The sequence below is a fragment of the Oncorhynchus mykiss genome, chromosome 17, assembly GCF_057628025.1.
Source record: "Oncorhynchus mykiss isolate SJ-2025 chromosome 17, ASM5762802v1, whole genome shotgun sequence".
Lineage (NCBI taxonomy): Eukaryota > Metazoa > Chordata > Actinopteri > Salmoniformes > Salmonidae > Oncorhynchus > Oncorhynchus mykiss.
The window spans coordinates 63,245,691-63,266,063 of NC_143038.1; the positions used below are offsets into that span (position 1 = coordinate 63,245,691).

The following is a 20,373-nucleotide window of genomic DNA, read 5'->3' on the forward strand; positions in this document are numbered from 1 at the left end:
AGAATTAAGAGGTAAATCGAATTAACTTTGATCACTTTTATTCTAGTTTTTACAATGCAAAAAGTTTACATTATTTTTCATGCCAGGAGAGGTACCGGATTTGGCCAAATAGGTTCCGTGACAAAACAGTCCAAAACGGAGGTGCCGGATCCTGTTCCGGCAAGATCCGGCTCAAATTAAGCACTGAATTTAGGTCACTTCAGCAGTTTGTTGAGTAAACAAACTTTAACATATTAGCTCGAATTCTTGTTTTGAAGTCCATTCCACACACAGAATAACGCAGGTTAAGCAATTGTTTACGGACCTATTTTCATGGTACTGTAACTGTATGATCTGCAGTATCTACAGCTACACTTTTTGAAAACAGAGTTCCAAAGGGGTTCTTCGGCTGTCCCCATAGGATAACCCTTTGAAGAACCCTTTTTGGCTCCAGGTAGAACCCTTTTGGGTTCTATGTAGAACCCTCTGAGTGTAGTGTAGCCTACAGATGTAAGATCTTAATTTGAGCCAGGTCGATACAACAGGAAAATAATCATGCAGCAACAGGAAATGTGAATAATTACGTGGATTATAATTATTGGACATTTTTGTAGGGGTTGATACATTTTTCATAATGGAAAATCAAGTCTGAAATGTCAAAGTGGAAATAACAAACTTCAGAAGACTTGTTAATACAGTACAAGTTTAAAATGTAATGCATTGCAGAAAAGTTCAAGTTGAAAATGTCCTGAATTGCAGGAAAGTTCTCCTGCAACAGTTTGATCAAATTAAGATCCTACATCTGTATGATGCCCATCACTCACAAGTGGGTGGTCCAATGAGCAAGGGGCGTGTTCGACTGTTTCACCCCTCCTCTATGGTAGAGAAAGTATGCAATGTTCCTATATGATCCAGCTCCAACCCCCATCATACTTCAACTGGGGTATTCGTGACTACGAGGATACGACAGACAAACGTAAGATCACACACAGACTGAGTGAGATAGAGGAAAGGAGGGAGGGGGAGAGAGAAAGAAAGAAAGATACATATTGTTAGTTCATTCCAAGATAAACTTTATTCAAGGAACTGTCTGTAAGATTAAGAAATCGTAAGAATAAAATATAGACTGAATAGTAAACTTTCCTACAATTCCATCGGTGTTTTTATTAGGTAGTCTAGTTTAACAATAAAACCAGCTGGTGGGAGCAAGGTAGGTGAAGCATTTTACCCTTCCTATAGGCCTGCCTACAGGCTATCGTTTATTTTTGTACAATAACATTGTTGATATTTTTCTCTTCAATTAAATTAATATGTTACTACTCAATCGTGTATTCAGATCATTCAGATTAAGTACAACGGTTACCCGCAGACAAACTGCTGTCCTTCGATTCGATATTATTTGCTCTCTCCCTGCATCTTCTGCTGTAAACACATGGCTTTCGCGCCGGCTGTAAATTAAAATAAACTCATACAGGTTATGTAATAATTATGTAAAATTAATTGAATGTCCCGATTAAACATGTATTGACGATGCAGTGTAGGTCTACTATATAGACTATGCTATAAAGATAAAAATGCACAAATAGTTTACTTTTCTTTTGTGTGATCTACTGTATCGTTCTTATAGCCCAATGTTAGTCCTGCTCCATTGGACACCATACCACTGCTCTAACCTATATTTTATGTTGGTAAGTGGCGCCTTTTAAATCAAGTAGTATAACATAAGAGACGTGACAGTTTGAATGTAGGCTGCCTGACACACATTTTGGTAGTTTTAAAAGAATGCACAGAATGTGTTTTTATGGTTGCAGTTGCCGCCCATATGGAAAAAGTACATTCAGTCCTCCTAGTTCACTGCCAGCAACATAGTTAAACGCATCGTCTCCTGCTATGCAAAGTATCTGTTCATAGACTTCACCTGTGTTTAAAAACATTGTAGCCTACTCCTGCAGACAGACAAATTCAACTCCCAACTTCCTACTTAAATGCTTTTGTTGGTAAAGAAAAGCTACAGTGTATATCAATGCAACAAGATGTATCTCCTTTTTGATTGGTCTGTACATGAGCTTGATCTTGGAATTCTGATTATGTTCTACATGTTTCTATAATCAGTCAAAATTAACAACACAATTAATTAATTAATGAAGGAATGAAATGCAGAATTACATCATTCAAATCAATTAAGTGTCCTTTAATCCCTCTAGTTTTTAGTTATTAGTGAAATAAACAAAAGTAACCTGTGTAGCAGCACAATATTTAGTACTGGATTTTAGCCTCCAATATCTGTATGCAAAGTGCAGACAATATTTGATTTGGAAGGTGATATTTGATTTGGAAGGTGGTATTTGATTTAGAAGGTGGTATTTGATTTAGAAGGTGGTATTTGATTTGGAAGGTGATATTTGATTTAGAAGTTGGTATTTGATTTAGAAGGTGGTATTTGATTTGGAAGGTGGTATTTGATTTGGAAGGTGATATTTGATTTAGAAGTTGGTATTTGATTTAGAAGGTGGTATTTGATTTGGAAGGTGGTATTTGATTTGGAAGGTGATATTTGATTTGGAAGGTGATATTTGATTTGGAAGGTGGTATTTGATTTAGAAGGTGGTATTTGATTTAGAAGGTGGTATTTGATTTGGAAGGTGATATTTGATTTGGAAGGTGATATTTGATTTAGAAGGTGGTATTTGATTTAGAAGGTGGTATTTGATTTGGAAGGTGATATTTGATTTGGAAGGTGATATTTGATTTAGAAGGTGATATTTGATTTAGAAGGTGGTATTTGATTTAGAAGGTGGTATTTGATTTAGAAGGTGGTATTTGATTTGGAAGGTGATATTTGATTTGGAAGGTGGTATTTGATTTAGAAGGTGGTATTTGATTTGGAAGGTGGTATTTGATTTGGAAGGTGGTATTTGATTTAGAAGGTGGTATTTGATTTAGAAGGTGGTATTTGATTTAGAAGGTGGTATTTGATTTAGAAGGTGGTATTTGATTTAGAAGGTGGTATTTGATTTGGAAGGTGGTATTTGATTTGGAAGGTGGTATTTGATTTGGAAGGTGGTATTTGATTTGGAAGGTGGTATTTGATTTGGAAGGTGGTATTTGATTTGGAAGGTGGTATTTGATTTGGAAGGTGATATTTGATTTGGAAGGTGATATTTGATTTGGAAGGTGATACAGTATTCAATTTGGAAGGTGATATTTGATTTGGAAGGTGATACAGTATTCAATTTGGAAGGTGATATTTGATTTGGAAGGTGATACAGTATTCAATTTGGAAGGTGATATTAGATTAAAGGCACATATGAACTCAAGTACAAAGTAACTGAGAAGCCCATGTTGAAAGCACTGTATACTCACATAATCTAACAAATATCTCAACAAGCAGGCATATAGCCTATATATACAGCCTCACAGACATACAGTAGATAACCAATAATAACCGGTACAGACTGGATGGATTAGATCTAAACGTTGAATGGGATACTGAGTTGTGAATATCTCTGCTACTTATAGTTACTGCAGACTGAGATAATGTTTCTCTATGTATGCCAAACCCCTGTCTGTGTTCAGATGAACCTGCAATGGCTGGTGCAAAGGCTTTTATAAAGCAGCTCTCACTCTTGCTCTGTGACACTGCAAGACGAAAGCAGTGTGGCCTTTCATAATGATTTTATGAGGTTCAGAGTGAGAGGAGGAAAGTGTATTTGTATCAACTTGTCCAGCCCCCAGTCACATTGGAACAATACAAAGATTATGCACGATAGTATAAACTATATATGTCTTTACAATAGGCCTACTAGAAAGAGATCGCCCAACACTGACTAGCTAACCTGAGCCCCCCTTCTACTTCCCAGGTGTCCTACCCCCTGCCGTTCAAGTCTGCCACTCCCTAACCCTTTGCCCTGAGGCCTGAGCTCTGGGCATCCATGCCCACAGCCCCATCTTACTGCGCTGGTTGACAGACACAGGGATGAGCAACAGCGGGACCAAGGAGCCGTCACCACAGCCAGGCGTGGCCCAATCACCTAACTCTACACCTCCACGCAGGGGCCGGGGTCGCCCACGGAAACAACAGGAGGTTGGACCACCACAGAACCCTCCACATACATACTTCATACACTGTACAGGACCCTGCAGATGTAGGATCTTAATTTGAGCTAGTTTGATGAGCAGGAAAATAATCCTGCAGCAACAGGAAATGTGAATAATTATGTGGATTATAATTAATGAAACATTTTATATGGGTTGATACATTTTTCGTAAGGGAAAATGAAGTCTGAAATTTCTAAGTGGAAATTACAAACTTCAGAAGCCTTTTTAAAAATCAAATACACAAAAATGTCCTGCATTGTAGGAACATTCTCCTGTAACAGGGTGATCAAATTAAGATCCTAAATCTGTATATGACACAATAACTGAAATATATCACCCTGTCATAAGCAGCAACCCAAATGCACATTTTAACAACTGTAGTCTGGCATAGGTTTTTCTATACAATGTTATTGAATAGAGTGGGTCACAGCTGCTTTGGCTATGGAAAGAGTCGGAGTGATAACCATAGCAGTTCCTGATTTCGCTTCATCTCTCCCCAGGAGCCCACTGGCCCCCCAACTCCAAAGAGGCCGAGAGGACGACCCAGAGGAAGCAAGAACAAAGGCCCTCGTGCCACACCCAAGGTAAGATCATCTTCTCATGTTCATGGATATCGTTAACATGAAATATGCAATAAAAACAAAGAATCCAACTAGGCAGAGGAGCTGAACAGAAAATATCAACTGTAGGAATAGGGTTGTGAGTAGACATTTTGTGTATATAATAAACAATACAATCATCTGCTTTATCCTCCATCCTTTCTGTGTCAGGAAGTAGAGCCTGTCGGGGAGAGAAGACCAAGGGGCCGGCCAAGGAAATGGGTATGAGGCTAACGTACACACTCACTCAAGCACACACATGTAATGAGGCCTACTGATATGCGCCTCAAATGTACGCCCCTAGACTCCTATCTCTCTTTGTATCCTAGGAATGCACAACTTCAGTCCTTAAGGCAGTGTTTCACAAACTCGGTCCTGGGGTCCCCAAGGGGTGCACTTTTTTTTTCTTCCACACAGCTGATTTAAATTATCAAAGCTTGATGATTAATTGATTATTTGAATCAGCTGTGTAGTGCTCGGGCAAAAAACAAAATAAACACCCTTTGGGCTCCCCAGGACCAAGTTTGGTAAGTGCTGCCTTAAAATAACCATAAGAGTCTGTTTAAGCTAGAGATATATATATATATTTGCATGGGCTGCATCTATATCAAACGCAACCACCTATGTCGGCGTTCCGCATCTGTTGTGAAAAGTGGCAGAGCTAAAGCTCTGTTTGTCAGACCAGGAGACATTCTGAAAATTGGTCTTCTCACAAAAAACGTCTGTCGTGTCTGAACGGTTTCTCCATTTTGCTCTACAACCCCCAGAAGCCTCACAGGAGTCATCTGAAGTCGATAGAGACGATGTGCCAACTTCTGTCTGTAGCGTCCAAACCGTTTGGGCTACAAACTAATATGACCCCACTATGGAAAGAGGAGACTCACAAACACGATGTTGTTCTCCGTTTTGCTCTACAACCCCCATAAGTGTCACGGGACTCTGATGGTAACCAGGTACCATTATCAAAAATGAATGAAAGTATGGAAGTAGTTTTGTGCCCTCCAAAAAAGGGGTTAACCGTGTGTCCAAAATTGAAATATATATTTCCTGAGCTTTCTTATATGGGGCGGCAGGGTAGCCTAGTGGTTAGAGCGTTGGACTAGTAACCGGAAGGTTGTGAGTTCAAACCCCCGAGCTGACAAGGTACAAATCTGTCGTTCTGCCCCTGAACAGGCAGTTAACCCACTGTTCCCAGGCCGTCATTGAAAATAAGAATTTGTTCTTAACTGGTTAAATAAAGGTAAAATAAAAAATAAATAAATATCTCCTAGATATAGGACAGACACTTCAAAACCTTATTCCTTATGATTTATTTTTGTACTGTCTGTTTTGTCGTTTAGGGGGTGGCAGATAGCCTAGTGGTTAGAGCGTTGGGCCAGTAACCGAAAGGTTGCTAGATCGAACCCCGAGCTGACAAGGTAAAGATCTGTCGTTCTGCCCCCGAACAAGGCAGTTAACCCATTGTTCCCCGGTAGGCCGTCATTGTAAATAAGAATTTGTTCTTAACTGACTTGCCTAGTTAAATAAAAATAAAAATGTGTTTATATGGGCTGTGAGCAATTGGGCTGTGAGCAACAACAACAAAAATGTATACCTAAAGGGGTCCTAGAATAGCTAAATGATCCATGGTATGACCATCTTGTAACAGTAGCCCTCCAACGGCTTATACTTTTATGATTTAAGGGCAGTAGTGCCCTCTGTTTTTCCTGATTTGTGTCAGTGATTGGCAAGAGAATTCCCTAACCTGGTGTCCTAGGTCTGAATCAGGGATGGTAACTTTGATGGGGGTGGGGGCCACAAAAAAAAATCTGAACTAATCATGAGGGCCGCAATGGCTCGCGGGTCTGCTTACCCTCAACCATACCAACACATGCAGTCAGAACCAGTCCTAGACTTTTGGTGGCCCTAAGTGAAATTCCCCTCGTGGGGAGGATATGATATCTGAGTGAGAGTGACTAACAAAATCAATGGGGACCCCCTGGTCGGTAAGTTTAGGCTGACTCACCAATCAATTTTTTTTGCAGACATGGGCTAATTGAGTGACTGTCAGTGGCTGACATAACAAGATAAAAACTGCTGATGCACAACCACATTTTGAAATTGCACCTTGTGTATTCTGCTATTCAAACTCTCAACAGTAATTTGAGATCCCGACTGAGTTGCCCATCGTTGGTCCAAATCCCTCAAACTCAACTCTGGACCTCGAAGCCAGACCCATTGCTTTTCGTTGTTCCCCTTTAAATGAATGATCATTTAGAACAGAAAACCATCAGGCTCCGGACCTTGTAGGGTAAGAGTTGAATAGTCCTGGTCTAAATCATTCACTGATTAAAAGTAAAACGTTGCAGCCCTTGACGATTGAAGTTGTCGACTGCTGGCCTGCATTGTGCAATGGAGAGTTTGACTGATTGATTGAACAACCTTTCTCTCTTCTTTTTCTCTCACTTTTATTCTTCTCCAAAGCCTCAGAAAGTAGTTCCAGAAGTTGTCCAGGAACAGCAGGTAAGAAGGAGTACACCATAATAGGTCATATTATGTTTTTATTCTTCAAATGATCCTCTTACCTATTGTACTTGAGCATTACTTTCATGGAGGATGAATATGAACTTCCGTTCAAATAGCACCTTCTTTCAGAGAATCAATGGATTACACCAACACTGGCACAAAAAGAGGCCAATGTCATTCAACTTCCTCATCCATCTTATCACAATCTTCACTGCAGAACCAAGTTTCAAAGAAGTTAAAACACATTAAGAACTGAAACCAAAGACAGACTCCCTTTTTCAGACACAGACATGCGAATGAGTCAATGCTGAGCGGGGAAACCTGATATAACCGCTCTCTTCCCCTTTCTTCTTGGTTTCCTGACATAACCATCTTCTCCCTAGCATTTCTTGGTCTCGCGTACAGACCTATTTCCCCACATGTAAAGAATCACTCGTTTACACACTCATACAAGTATATCATTACTCATTACACAAACACATGCACACGCAAGCACTCACTCTCACACTCTCACACATTCATGTACATACTAATGTCTGTATTTTTGTGTCTTTTCACAGGGTCCTTCAGAAGAAACCGAGGAGGGCCCCTCACAGTCACAGTCTTTACCCACTGAGGCTTCACCATCTCACTCTCCAGCCCAGGAAGAAGCAGAGGGGGAATAGACAATGTGCCACAGTACTACCTCAAGGTTTGGGCAGAGACGAAGAGGTGTATACTCTTAGAAAAAAAGGGTTCCAAAAGGGTTCTTTGTCTGTCCCCATAGGAGAACCCTTTTGGTTCAAGGTAGAACACTTTTTGGTTCAAGGTAGAACATTTTTAAGTTCCATGTAGAACCTTTTGTGGGTTCTACATGCAAACAATAAGAGTTCTATGGGGACAGCCAAATAACCCTTTTAGGTTCTAGATAGCACCTTTTTTTCTAAGAGTGTATAATCCAACCTCCACTGTCATGAGGATCTAAAACAACAGATAATAGCCCTGCTTTGTAGAACAGTAGGCCTGGTTGGGATATTGTGCCTGGAGTCTATCCAGTCCTGAGGCTGGGTCAATGATGGACATAGCTTTGGTCAGTTGATTGATTACTAAGGATTTGGGCAATGCGAGCAACAATTCAGTTTGACTGCCCAAACCCTTTCTCATGAACGAGATTGGTTGATGCTGTGTGTTTGTGTGTGCGTGCGTGCATGTGTGTGAGCACGTACGTGTGTGCGTGTATGTGGTGGTGGTGATGATGATGATGGTGGGGAAGGGTTTTCAAAAGAAAAGGATGCATTTCAAACAGCGACTACTGGGACAAGAGGAGTGGCCCAATTTACGTTATGTCTGTCCTGATTGTGATGAAACACAGGGATATTTTGTTAGATATATATTTGAATGGGAATAAATTTTACATTACCATTAACATGAGCAGAAATAAGTCTAAACTCTACAGTGTCCAATTGACATGACATCGGACCATTAACATGAGCAGAAATAAGTCTAAACTCAACAGTGTCCAATTGACATGACATCGGACCATTAGCATGAGCAGAAATAAGTCTAAACTCAACAGTGTCCAATTGACATGACATCGGACCATTAGCATGAGCAGAAATAAGTCTAAACTCAACAGTGTCCAATTGACATGACATCGGACCATTAGCATGAGCAGAAATAAGTCTAAACTCAACAGTGTCCAATTGACATGACATCGGACCATTAACATGAGCAGAAATAAGTCTAAACTCAACAGTGTCCAATTGACATGACATCGGACCATTAACCTGAGCAGAAATAAGTCTAAACTCAACAGTGTCCAATTGACATGACATCGGACCATTAACATGAGCAGAAATAAGTCTAAACTCTACAGTGTCCAATTGACATGACATCGGACCATTAACCTGAGCAGAAATAAGTCTAAACTCAACAGTGTCCAATTGACATGACATCGGACCATTAGCATGAGCAGAAATAAGTCTAAACTCAACAGTGTCCAATTGACATGACATCGGACCATTAGCATGAGCAGAAATAAGTCTAAACTCAACAGTGTCCAATTGACATGACATCGGACCATTAGCATGAGCAGAAATAAGTCTAAACTCAACAGTGTCCAATTGACATGACATCGGACCATTAACATGAGCAGAAATAAGTCTAAACTCAACAGTGTCCAATTGACATGACATCGGACCATTAACATGAGCAGAAATAAGTCTAAACTCAACAGTGTCCAATTGACATGACATCGGACCATTAACATGAGCAGAAATAAGTCTAAACTCAACAGTGTCCAATTGACATGACATCGGACCATTAACCTGAGCAGAAATAAGTCTAAACTCAACAGTGTCCAATTGACATGACATCGGACCATTAGCATGAGCAGAAATAAGTCTAAACTCAACAGTGTCCAATTGACATGACATCGGACCATTAGCATGAGCAGAAATAAGTCTAAACTCAACAGTGTCCAATTGACATGACATCGGACCATTAGCATGAGCAGAAATAAGTCTAAACTCAACAGTGTCCAATTGACATGACATCGGACCATTAACATGAGCAGAAATAAGTCTAAACTCAACAGTGTCCAATTGACATGACATCGGACCATTAACATGAGCAGAAATAAGTCTAAACTCAACAGTGTCCAATTGACATGACATCGGACCATTAACATGAGCAGAAATAAGTCTAAACTCAACAGTGTCCAATTGACATGACATCGGACCATTAACATGAGCAGAAATAAGTCTAAACTCAACAGTGTCCAATTGACATGACATCGGACCATTAACATGAGCAGAAATAAGTCTAAACTCAACAGTGTCCAATTGACATGACATCGGACCATTAACATGAGCAGAAATAAGTCTAAACTCAACAGTGTCCAATTGACATGACATCGGACCATTAACATGAGCAGAAATAAGTCTAAACTCAACAGTGTCCAATTGACATGACATCGGACCATTAACATGAGCAGAAATAAGTCTAAACTCAACAGTGTCCAATTGACATGACATCGGACCACACTCAGGTTTTGTATTTACCTTTATCTTCTCAATACACTCATTAAAACCTCAGGTATTTTGCCTTAATGTAGCTATGCATTTAGCTATTCAGGAACATATCATTCTACTCAGTTATGATATTATTCTATTTTATTGTGTATTTCTGATTTGTTTTTTGACATTCACAATATGACTTGACACACAAACCTCATTCAGACCTCAACTCACCTCAGTCCCTTTACCTTTCAGTCTACCTCAGTCACGGAAATCAGAGAACTCTTATAGCCTCTCCCCATACCAAAAAAACCGAACACACACACACATACCTACTCAGGATACTCCCATACGTACTGTACCCGCTAGCCTCACACTCTCCCTCCCACTTCCATGCTGACAGACTCTTTAAGTGAATCCCAGCAGAAGCCTTTAGCCTTTGGCTCTAAGGAAATGCCTGTCTTGAGAATGGGTCTATCTACAGTACCTGGGTTCAAAATGACCCAATATTTTACTGTTTGCTGTAGTTTTTACTTATGTTTTATTTGTTCTCACAACCTCTGTGAACCCTTACGTGTTCCCCTCTTAGCTTTTTACATAAGATACGTCATCATTTCATTTCATGTTCTCACATTCACACTGCAGATGTTAGATGAACAACCATACCATTTGATGAATTGTTGTCAGTGACATGTGAGACATGAAATAGTGAGATAAAAGTTAACATTTCGTTTTTTGGGCTCTTCCTGTAATGTATTTCTGTAGAGGGTGGACAAGTCCACATACGTTCTTTTTCTGTCAGTTGCAAGTTTCTAACCTAAACTCTGTCTTTTTCTTATTACTTCACCTCTTTGGCTGGAATTACTGTTTGCCATGTGGACTACGTCTGAAACAAGTCTGTTTTTGGCACTGAGCACTGTCCCAGAGGGGTGGCTGACTGATTTTAGCTTTACTTGTCCCATGTGATCTTATGAGACCTATAGAACATATATCTGCTGTCCACTCATCTCACTAGGTTCATAACAGCATATCGTACAGGTAAATAAACCTGAAGTACTGCATTGTGATGTCAGTAAAAGTGCCTCCTAACCTAACTTCATACCTCAGCAACGTCAGGATATCCACTGTCTATATGATATTGACAGTGTTGCTCTACGAGCTTACTGAAATAGATACAGTATATTCAGTGTGTGTGTGTATATATAAGTACACATATCTTAGGAGTTTGTCATGTGCTTGTTGTAATGCTTTATGTACAAGGGCTTTTAAATATTGAGTAGTGTAGTTGGGTCCTGTTATCTCGTAACATCTTCAGTTTTTAAGCTTTTCATCTTTTTTTTGCAACATTTGGAAATGTGTCCCTTTCATTTCAGTCTCCTTGATCATGTACTTCATGAAGATTTATTTTCAATGTAATCCATTTGAACTTGAATACACAACTCAAAAGGGTGTTTTTTAGTTTGCTTCTGATCTGTCTCGCTTTATGGTGTGTTTTTGCATGAGTGTAGAGTTGCTGCTTGGTCAGTCTGTTACCAATAAAAGTATCACATAGCTATGTTCGTCTGTCATGTATTCATCAAAAAGTAGCAGCACAATAAGTGGTTGTCAAAATACTGTTGGTTAAATACTGTATCTTTAAGTGTATAGAAACCAATGTTGCTGCTTTATTACTTGTTATAGAGGAAACATACTAATACTTTATTACTTAGAGGAAACATACTAATACTTTATTACTTAGAATAAATATACTAATACTTTATTACTTAGAAGAAATATACTAATACTTTATTACTTAGGAAATATACTAATACTTTATTACTTAGAATAAATATACTAATACTTTATTACTTAGAATAAATATACTAATACTTTATTACTTAGGAAATATACTAATACTTTATTACTTAGAGGAAACATACTAATACTTTATTACTTAGAATAAATATACTAATACTTTATTACTTAGAAGAAATATACTAATACTTTATTACTTAGGAAATATACTAATACTTTATTACTTAGAATAAATATACTAATACTTTATTACTTAGAAGAAATATACTAATACTTTATTACTTAGGAAATATACTAATACTTTATTACTTAGAATAAATATACTAATACTTTATTACTTAGAAGAAATATACTAATACTTTATTACTTAGGAAATATACTAATACTTTATTACTTAGAGGAAACATACTAATACTTTATTACTTAGAATAAATATACTAATACTTTATTACTTAGAGGAAATATACTAATACTTTATTACTTAGGAAATATACTAATACTTTATTACTTAGAGGAAGTATACTAATACTTTATTACTTAGAGGAAGTATACTAATACTTTATTACTTAGAGGAAGTATACTAATACTTTATTACTTAGAGGAAATATACTAATACTTTGAGGGCAAAGGGGCGATAGAGACAGAAGTGCTGAAAGACACATTTTGGACGTGTGGACAGGGGTACAGTAATGTACACTAGGTGGGTTACAGTACCCCAGGCATTGTCCTCCGGATCTCCTGATGTCGTGTTTTAGTTCTTCAATGTGTAGAATGTCCATTCCCTTGTTGTTCCAAGTCTCTAGTCCACCACCATTATGGAAGCAGTAAAAAGTCAACATTTTTGCATAACCATTTTAGAGGAGGCTCTTCTCAAATGTGGTTGTCTACATTTAGCAGCAAAATACGAACATGTGGAAATGAATACATTCTAGACTAAGTTTTCAATGAAGATGGATGTAGGAGTTCTACCACCACTATCACTTAACTACAGAGAAAGACAGTGATCCAACAAAAACCCATGAAGTATTTGTGCAACAAATAACAACCAGTTCAAAATCCTTAGTTCAATAAAGTTCACCTAATTTCCCCATATATCCCACCATAGTCACTGGAGACAATTTAAGAACTGTAAACGATGTGGACTAATGACAATGATGGAGAACCTCACAGTTAAACTATGACTACATTACAACTTAAACATCAGAATTCCCTTATAGCCCAGCCTGAAAAACATCCCCCAGACATCAGTATGTTTCCATGGCCTTCATTCCAGTTTTCCTTTTTTTCCTGAGCAACATATCTCAATGACGGAATAGCTAGTCCCCTCCCCATGTCCCCCAGTCCCCTCTCATGTCTTTAAGAGTGTAGTTATGCATTGAGACCGTTGGCTACGTCTGTGAAGACCAGGCGACTGGGCCTCTGTGTCATCCCCTGGGAGGTCGTGAGAGTCTGGGGGGGGGGGGGGGGGGGGGGGGGGGGGTAAAACTGTGAGACACAATAGTTGCCATGGTAATACTAGAATCATCCACCATAACTTTGTAATGCCATGGCCATAAGTGGTCATATGAACTGATTTTTCATTTTGTAACCAATGAATATTGAATCTGCCACTGCTGTGATTGCTTATAACATTTGTTTTAGTAATGTAGCGTTAGGGAAACAAATCAATGGGTGGAGAAGTGAATTGAGTACTTAAGATATCTACTGTATGTTAATTTGGAAGAGATAATTATGTAGTATTTGTCAGTGACACGTCTGTAAAGGAAACCAGTACTGCCACACACATTTTTATAATCACATTCATAGCCTAGTCATGTCAATCACAAGGGGAAAATTAGGAAATCAGTCATTTTTGGGACATTTAGGAGCAGTGAGGTGAGAGTGATGAGGCAGTAATCAACAACTTGATGGTATTAGGCTCACAGAGAGAAGATGTGAAATGAGGGTATAGGTGTGTGTCACTCCAGTGTAGTAGAAAAGGTTGTGCATGTGTGTATGAATCCATTGTAGATAAATATAGATGAGATCCAGTAACTGTAGATCAGTGAGCAATAGATCACTGCGGGTTATTAAAAACGAGTCTGAACATAATGTAACCATCAAGACTTGTATCATCGTAGATCTACAGTAGAGGATCAGTGTCAATGAAAAGGGGAGTGTAGCCTGGGCACTGCTTCAGACCTTTGTCGTATACTACCTTGTTATTGGGTCCTGTGAGGTTGTGGTCCAGTAGTTCCTGTTCCAAGTCATCCTGTTCCTCTGCCGGATCAAAGTTATACATGGGCATCAGCTGGTGCCTCAGCTTCTCCAGTCTGAACAGTGAACACAGGGCAGGAGGAAAGTAATAGTTACAGTGAACACAGGGCAGGAGGAAAGTAATAGTTACAGTGAACACAGGGCAGGAGGAAAGTAATAGTTACAGTGAACACAGGGCAGGAGGAAAGTAATACTTACAGTGAACACAGGGCAGGAGGAAAGTAATAGTTACAGTGAACACAAGGCAGGAGGAAAGTAATAGTTACAGTGAACACAGGGCAGGAGGAAAGTAATAGTTACAGTGAACACAGGGCAGGAGGAAAGTAATAGTTACAGTGAACACAGGGCAGGAGGAAAGTAATAGTTACAGTGAACACAGGGCAGGAGGAAAGTAATACTTACAGTGAACACAGGGCAGGAGGAAAGTAATACTTACAGTGAACACAGGGCAGGAGGAAAGTAATACTTACAGTGAACACAGGGCAGGAGGAAAGTAATAGTTACAGTGAACACAAGGCAGGAGGAAAGTAATAGTTACAGTGAACACAAGGCAGGAGGAAAGTAATAGTTACAGTGAACACAGGGCAGGAGGAAAGTAATAGTTACAGTGAACACAGGGCAGGAGGAAAGCAATAGTTACAGTGAACACAGGGCAGGAGGAAAGTAATACTTACAGTGAACACAGGGCAGGAGGAAAGTAATAGTTAGAAACACATTCCATTTTAAATGTTGGTCATTTAGAAGATGCTCTTTTCCAGAGTGACTTACAGTTAGTGCATTAAAAAAAGTCCTAACTATAAGCTTGGGTTACTATACAGATCTAAGAATGGTTTTACTATATCCATTCAAAATCATTTAGTAACCCAACTGCTGCATCCTATCCTACACTATGGTGACGTCATCTATCAAAACAAAACCAAGACCTTACTTTGTGCATTAGATGTAATTTATAACAATCTTTGCAGATTAATTATTGGATGCCGTTATAAAACTCAGAATTGCACAATGTATGAATTACTAAATTGGCTGTCACTCCAAAACAGAAGACAGTCGTTGCCTCATACTTTTTTATTTCATTGGACAGTAGTTGCCATATTATTTTTGTTACTAAGTATTCTTTGTTTGTTTCAAAATTTCAATTAAATAAATATATAGCTATGTGAGACAACCACATATCATAATCATAGTAAGTCAATTTTTCCTCAATAAAATAGTCAGTGCTAGTAGGAAAAGAACAGTGTGAGTGTTATTCTTTTTTTATTTTTTAGGGGAAGGGGGTGTGGGATTTAATCAAGGTACTTGATTAAGATAGGTTTTCAGAATATGGGCAGGGACTCCTCTGTGCTAACGTCAGCTCGTTCAACTTTTGGGTTCTCTAGGACAAAGATTACTGACATTTGTCTCTTAATGCTATAATTATTTGGATATGCAGGGAAGGTAGCCCTCCCTTTCACAAATCTGGCTGATAACTTCAACTCTTATATAATAAGGAACTTCCTCACCTCTTCCGTTTCCTGATATACAGCATCTGGGAGTGGGAGACATGGTGGGGCACAGGGAGTCACACATATCATTGTTAATTAGATAAGAGGAGGAAATTAAACTCATTCATACTGTGTACACTGTCGTGACAAACAGACATATTTTGTGGGCATGGAAACTAGGTAGTGACTGAAGCGATTGCTTTCTTACCACGACCAATGTCAGGCCAATTACAGTGATGATGCCAAAGGGCACCAACACCATGCCCATCTCAGAGCCCTCGAGCTCCAACTCTGGCAGCTTGGTGGCATTGAAGCTTGTCTCATTGGTTGTTGTTATAGTAATGCTAGTGGTCATGAGTTTTGTCCTGGACTCTGTGACCATCTCATGTTCCATCCTGGCGTCCGTTGTAACAGTGAGAATGGGGTTCATGGAGGTGCTGGAGACAGTGGAGAGAAAGCTTGCGGTGGTCTTGGCCGTAGTCATATCCATGGTTTCAGCTAAGAGGAAACAACAAAGCAATGTGGAGAGTTGTCTTGTGTCCCACTGCTGTGGTTGTCTCAATGTGACTCTTGTCTGTATCTCAGGTGTGTCACAACAGCCACAGGTTGACTCTCTCTGGACTGAGGTCTGCTGAAGCATTGGGAATGCATTGAGTACACCAGAACACACTCTCCAGGCAGAACCTAAAACAGATCATTTAACACCATCAGATCAGAAAACAAACAAACATATTATGCACACTACAATAGCATATCATATGGCTTGGTTGGTTGTAGGTTGGTTTTGTGTGTGTGTAGCATGTTTGAGGTCTGAAATACACGTGTCAAACAGGAGGGCACTTTCATTCTGATTCTGATCAAGGCAAAACCTCTAATCACCTACTGAAAGCAGTCAGGTGTTAATCTTTTTGTGAAATACTGAAATAAATTGGCACCAAGGTGCATCCTCCATAAAAACTAAACTAGATGCAAAATAATTGTGTGTATTTTTCCACAGTGCTCATGACATTACACGATGTTCGCCTCGTAGAAGTGTGTATTTGTAGAAACAGGTAAAAGCATATATGTCCCCACCCCTGGTTCCATCAGATTAAACCCCAGAACCTGTTGTGCCGACAGGGCAGCAGTGGGTGTTGTGGGCAGGATGTGGGCACCAGAAGCAGAGAAAAGGGTGGCAGAACATAGCAGAGAAAATACAGAGGAAAACCAACCCTAAGAAATTCAGCACACTTTGTTAGGCAATGTGTCAGAAGGTGTGCTGTTTACACAGTCGCTCCGAAGTTTGCACACATACAGTAGTACTGCACAACCACACACACACCACCCTTTATATAGTATTTATAAAGCATGTACAGTATATAAACCTTATAAAGGGCTAGTGTAGGCTTCATTAAGCCTTCATAAGATATCATTAAACTGTGAGCCAGAGGGTCAGTGTATTTACATGCTGAATTCTGCCATGTACAATAGTATGGCAGACATGATACAATCTAGTATAGTCTCACACAAATAAAATAAAATTGTATTTGTCACATGCTTTGTAAACAACAATGGTGCACTGTTCGTGTACGAACAGTGAAATCACGAACTGTTTCACGAACAGTGAAATGCTTACTTATGGGCCCTTCCCAACAATGCAGAGAGAAAAATATAGAAACAATTATAACACGAGGAGTAAATACACAATGAGTAACGGTATCTTGGCTATATACACATGGTACCAGTACCGAGTCGATGTGCAGGGGTATGGGGTAATTGAGGTAGATATGTTCAGGTAGGGGTAAAGTGACTAGGCAACAGGATAGGTAATAAACAGTAGCAGCAGCTTATGTGATGAGTCAAAAGAGTTAGTGTAAAAAGGGTCAAAGCAGATATTTGGGTAGCTATTTGGTTAACTATTTAGTAGTCTTATGGCTTGGATGTAGAAGTTGTTTAGGGTCCTGTTGGTTCCAGTCTTGGTGCATTGGTATCACTTGCAGAACAGTCTGTGATTTGGGTGGCTGGGGTCTTTGACAATTTTTAGCCTTCCTCTGACATTGCTTGGTGTAGAGGTCCTGGATGGCAGGGAGCTCGGCCCCAGTGATGTACTGGGCCGTACACACTACCCTCTGTAGCACCTTGTGGTCAGATGCCAAGCAGTTGCGATACCAAACACTGATGCAGCCAGTCAAGATGCTCTCAATGGTGCAGCTGTATAACTTTTTGAGGAACTGAGAGCCATGCCCAATCTTTTCAGCCTCCTTCATGACTGTGTTGATGTGTGTGGACCATGTTAATTCCTTACTGATGTGGACGCAGAGGAACTTGAAGCACTCTACCCGCTCCACTGCAGCCCTGTCAATGTTGATGGGGGCGTGCTCGTCCGTCCGTTTCCTGTAGTCCACAATCAGCTCCTTTGTCTTGCTGACATTGAGGGAGAGGTTGTTGTCCTGGCACCGCTCTGCCAGGTCACTGACCACCTCTCTATAGGTGGTTTCATTGTCGTCAGTGATCAGACCTACCACTGTCATGTCGTCAGTAAACTTAATGATGGTGTTGGAGTTGTGCGCAGCCACGCAGTTGTGGGTGAACAACACCATAGTGCTTGGAAGAGGACTATGGTGTTGAAAGCTGAGCTGTAGTCAATGAACTGAATTCTCACATAGGGGTTCCTCTTGTCCAGGTGGGAGGGCAGTGTGGAGTACAAAATAAATTGTGTCATCTGGGGATCTCTTGGGGTGGTATGTGAATTTGAGTGGGTCCAGGTTGTCTGGGAGGATGGTGTTGATTTGAGCAATCGTTCAAAGCATTTAGTTGATGTGAGCAATGACCGTTCAAAGCAATAGTCATTTAGACAGGTTACCTTTGCGTTCTTGGGCACAGGGACTATGGTGGTCTGCTTGAAACCTGTAAGTATTACAGACTGGGTTAGGGAGAGGTTGAAAATGTCAGTTAAGACACCCGGCAGCTGATCGGCACAGGCTCTGAGTATGCGTCCTGGTCATCTGTCTGGCCCCGCAGCCTTGTGAACCTGTTTTAAGGTCCTACTCAAATTGGCTATGGAGAACGAGATTACACAGTCGTCAGGAACTGCTGGTGCTCTCATGCATGGTTCAGTGTTGCTTGCCTCGAAGCGAGCCGTGAAAACAAAGACACATGAGCCATCCCCGATCCCACCTCAGAATGCAGTCTGCCAGCTGTCTGTCTGTTTATTCATCTAATGCGGAACATGTGCAGTGCCAGATCTCAACCAATCACAACCCAGAGCCAGTCTCAGCCTTTGTCACTGTCCAATTGGAGATCAAATACAGTACAAAGACAGTCAAAATAACATTTACATAATATAGCATGTTTCTCAAGTTTATCATCTCTTATTGTCCTTTTCACACCATGAAATTTTGCACAGTGATCATTCTTCTGTAAGTCAATAAGTATAAATACGGCAAACGTCTGGCTTTTAATCCTGCCAACATGACATGCAAGCTCCTCTGAATTGCCCTCCCAGGTTAGGGGTATGTACCTACCTTTCCTTGATGTGATGGGATTACCACTATTTTTTTTAAAGGAGCCATAGTAGGTAGCCAGATAGAGGGGTAATATCCTAGGGAGAAGGAACGTTTCCCCTCTCTCTACCCCTCCTATCTCTACCCTTCCTCCTCTCTCTACCGCTCCTCCGCTTATCCCTTCTGAGGGGGTGTTTACATGGAAAACACTTCTTCTCACCTCCTGCTCCACTCCACACAAAGCAACCAGACCCCTGGATGATTCCAGATGATTCCCCGTCTATCTCTTCTTTAGATCTGTTCCCCTATCCTGGCCCTTATGTTTTAGATAACAGTAGCTGCTCCAGGGATGCTGCAAACAGAGCTCTGTGATCAAAAGCTCCCTCCCCCATCCCTCCTGTGATAGGTCGGCTGGGGTGAAAGCAGCAGCTGGCGTTGGCTCTCTGAGCCGTCAATCTGGCTTTATAGGGATGAGAATGGGATTTAATGGTTGGGGAGACCAGATGCTGTCAGGCCAAGATGGATGATTATATCCGGGTGGCTGGCCTGGGGAAATTAACCCTATGATGTCACATCCTCTAACAGGCAACGGACTGGGGATTTTCAGTGAGGCAAATGCGCTTTCAATCAAGCCCTTTTCATTCATAGTACCGTTAGGTTGTAAGGATTTGTTTGAGTACTGTAATTTTGAGAAATCATACATATGAGATACCATATTTTACGCCAAAGGTCACCCATAAGAATTCAATTCAATCAGTCAGCACACAACGCAGTAATAGCCACAGCTTTATTTTAATGAAAACATCTGCATACTTGAGGACCAATTTTGAGAGAAATTGTCTTGTTTTATTATAATACATTATCAAAACAGGTGAAGCATTATGTTCAGGACAGTAACCAACACGGTCAACCCTGACCAAAATAATGTTCTCTCTTCATTTCTGGCTTCTTTGATTCACTTAGCTCATTTTGAAGGAGTCTGCAGTCATCATGGCCACCAATAATTTTGAGAAGAAAATCAGATGCTTTAAATTAAGGTTATTTGTTCAAACTTTTTTATCCAGGTTAGTTTCAGTGAGATAAAATGAATATAATTTTGAGAGACTGGTCTACTCGTACCTTCATAGTCGATGGTTCCATCTCAATCTTTATCTGGCTCCATAATTTGCTCTGCCTCCAA

General features: G+C 40.1%; 2 protein-coding genes across 8 annotated transcripts; one reads left to right on the top strand and one right to left on the bottom strand.

Moving 5' to 3' along the window:
• Positions 1–850: 850 nt before the first annotated feature.
• On the top strand, positions 851–11,730 carry LOC110494660 (uncharacterized). 4 transcript variants are annotated; one of them, XR_016488070.1, is made up of 7 exons: positions 864–955; positions 3,840–4,063; positions 4,578–4,661; positions 4,848–4,898; positions 6,815–6,966; positions 7,140–7,178; positions 7,742–9,339. XR_016488070.1 is itself a non-coding variant. In XM_090206279.1 (6 exons), exons 2-6 carry the CDS (start codon positions 3,956–3,958, stop codon positions 7,844–7,846), a joined length of 387 nt encoding a protein of 128 aa, XP_090062405.1. In that variant the 5' UTR covers positions 851–955; positions 3,840–3,955; the 3' UTR covers positions 7,847–11,730. The 4 variants fall into 4 exon arrangements, 2 of the variants coding, with proteins under 2 accessions (XP_090062405.1, XP_021425599.1); XR_016488069.1 differs by lacking the exon at positions 864–955 and adding an exon at positions 964–1,189 and having other exon boundaries at positions 7,742–9,275; XM_090206279.1 differs by lacking the exon at positions 6,815–6,966 and having other exon boundaries at positions 851–955; positions 7,742–11,730.
• An 812-nt stretch (positions 11,731–12,542) lies between these two features.
• LOC110494659 (uncharacterized protein C3orf18 homolog) lies at positions 12,543–19,606 on the bottom strand. Of its 4 annotated transcripts, none has more exons than XM_036950730.2 (6): positions 19,215–19,589; positions 18,554–18,597; positions 15,920–16,395; positions 15,730–15,755; positions 14,169–14,283; positions 12,543–13,420 (listed from the first exon to the last, which is right to left on the bottom strand). In XM_036950730.2, exons 3-6 carry the CDS (start codon positions 16,349–16,351, stop codon positions 13,340–13,342), a joined length of 654 nt encoding a protein of 217 aa, XP_036806625.2. In that variant the 5' UTR covers positions 16,352–16,395; positions 18,554–18,597; positions 19,215–19,589; the 3' UTR covers positions 12,543–13,339. The 4 variants fall into 4 exon arrangements, with proteins under 4 accessions (XP_036806625.2, XP_036806627.2, XP_036806626.2 ...); XM_036950732.2 differs by having other exon boundaries at positions 19,414–19,567; XM_036950731.2 differs by lacking the exon at positions 18,554–18,597 and having other exon boundaries at positions 19,215–19,606.
• Positions 19,607–20,373: the final 767 nt, after the last annotated feature.

Excerpts from the sequence above, each read along its gene's own strand:
- LOC110494660 (XM_090206279.1), top strand. The coding sequence starts at position 3,956 with ATGAGCAACAGCGGGACCAAGGAGCCGTCACCACAGCCAGGCGTGGCC. Across the intron at positions 4,899-7,139 it reads GGGGCCGGCCAAGGAAATGG|CCTCAGAAAGTAGTTCCAGA; the intron begins GTATGAGGCTAA and ends TCTTCTCCAAAG. Across the intron at positions 7,179-7,741 it reads AAGTTGTCCAGGAACAGCAG|GGTCCTTCAGAAGAAACCGA; the intron begins GTAAGAAGGAGT and ends GTCTTTTCACAG.
- LOC110494659 (XM_036950731.2), bottom strand. The coding sequence starts at position 16,351 with ATGCTTCAGCAGACCTCAGTCCAGAGAGAGTCAACCTGTGGCTGTTGT. Across the intron at positions 14,284-15,729 it reads TATATCAGGAAACGGAAGAG|ACTGGAGAAGCTGAGGCACC; the intron begins GTGAGGAAGTTC and ends TTCACTGTTCAG. Across the intron at positions 13,421-14,168 it reads TCACAGGACCCAATAACAAG|ACTCTCACGACCTCCCAGGG; the intron begins GTAGTATACGAC and ends CCCCCCCCCCAG.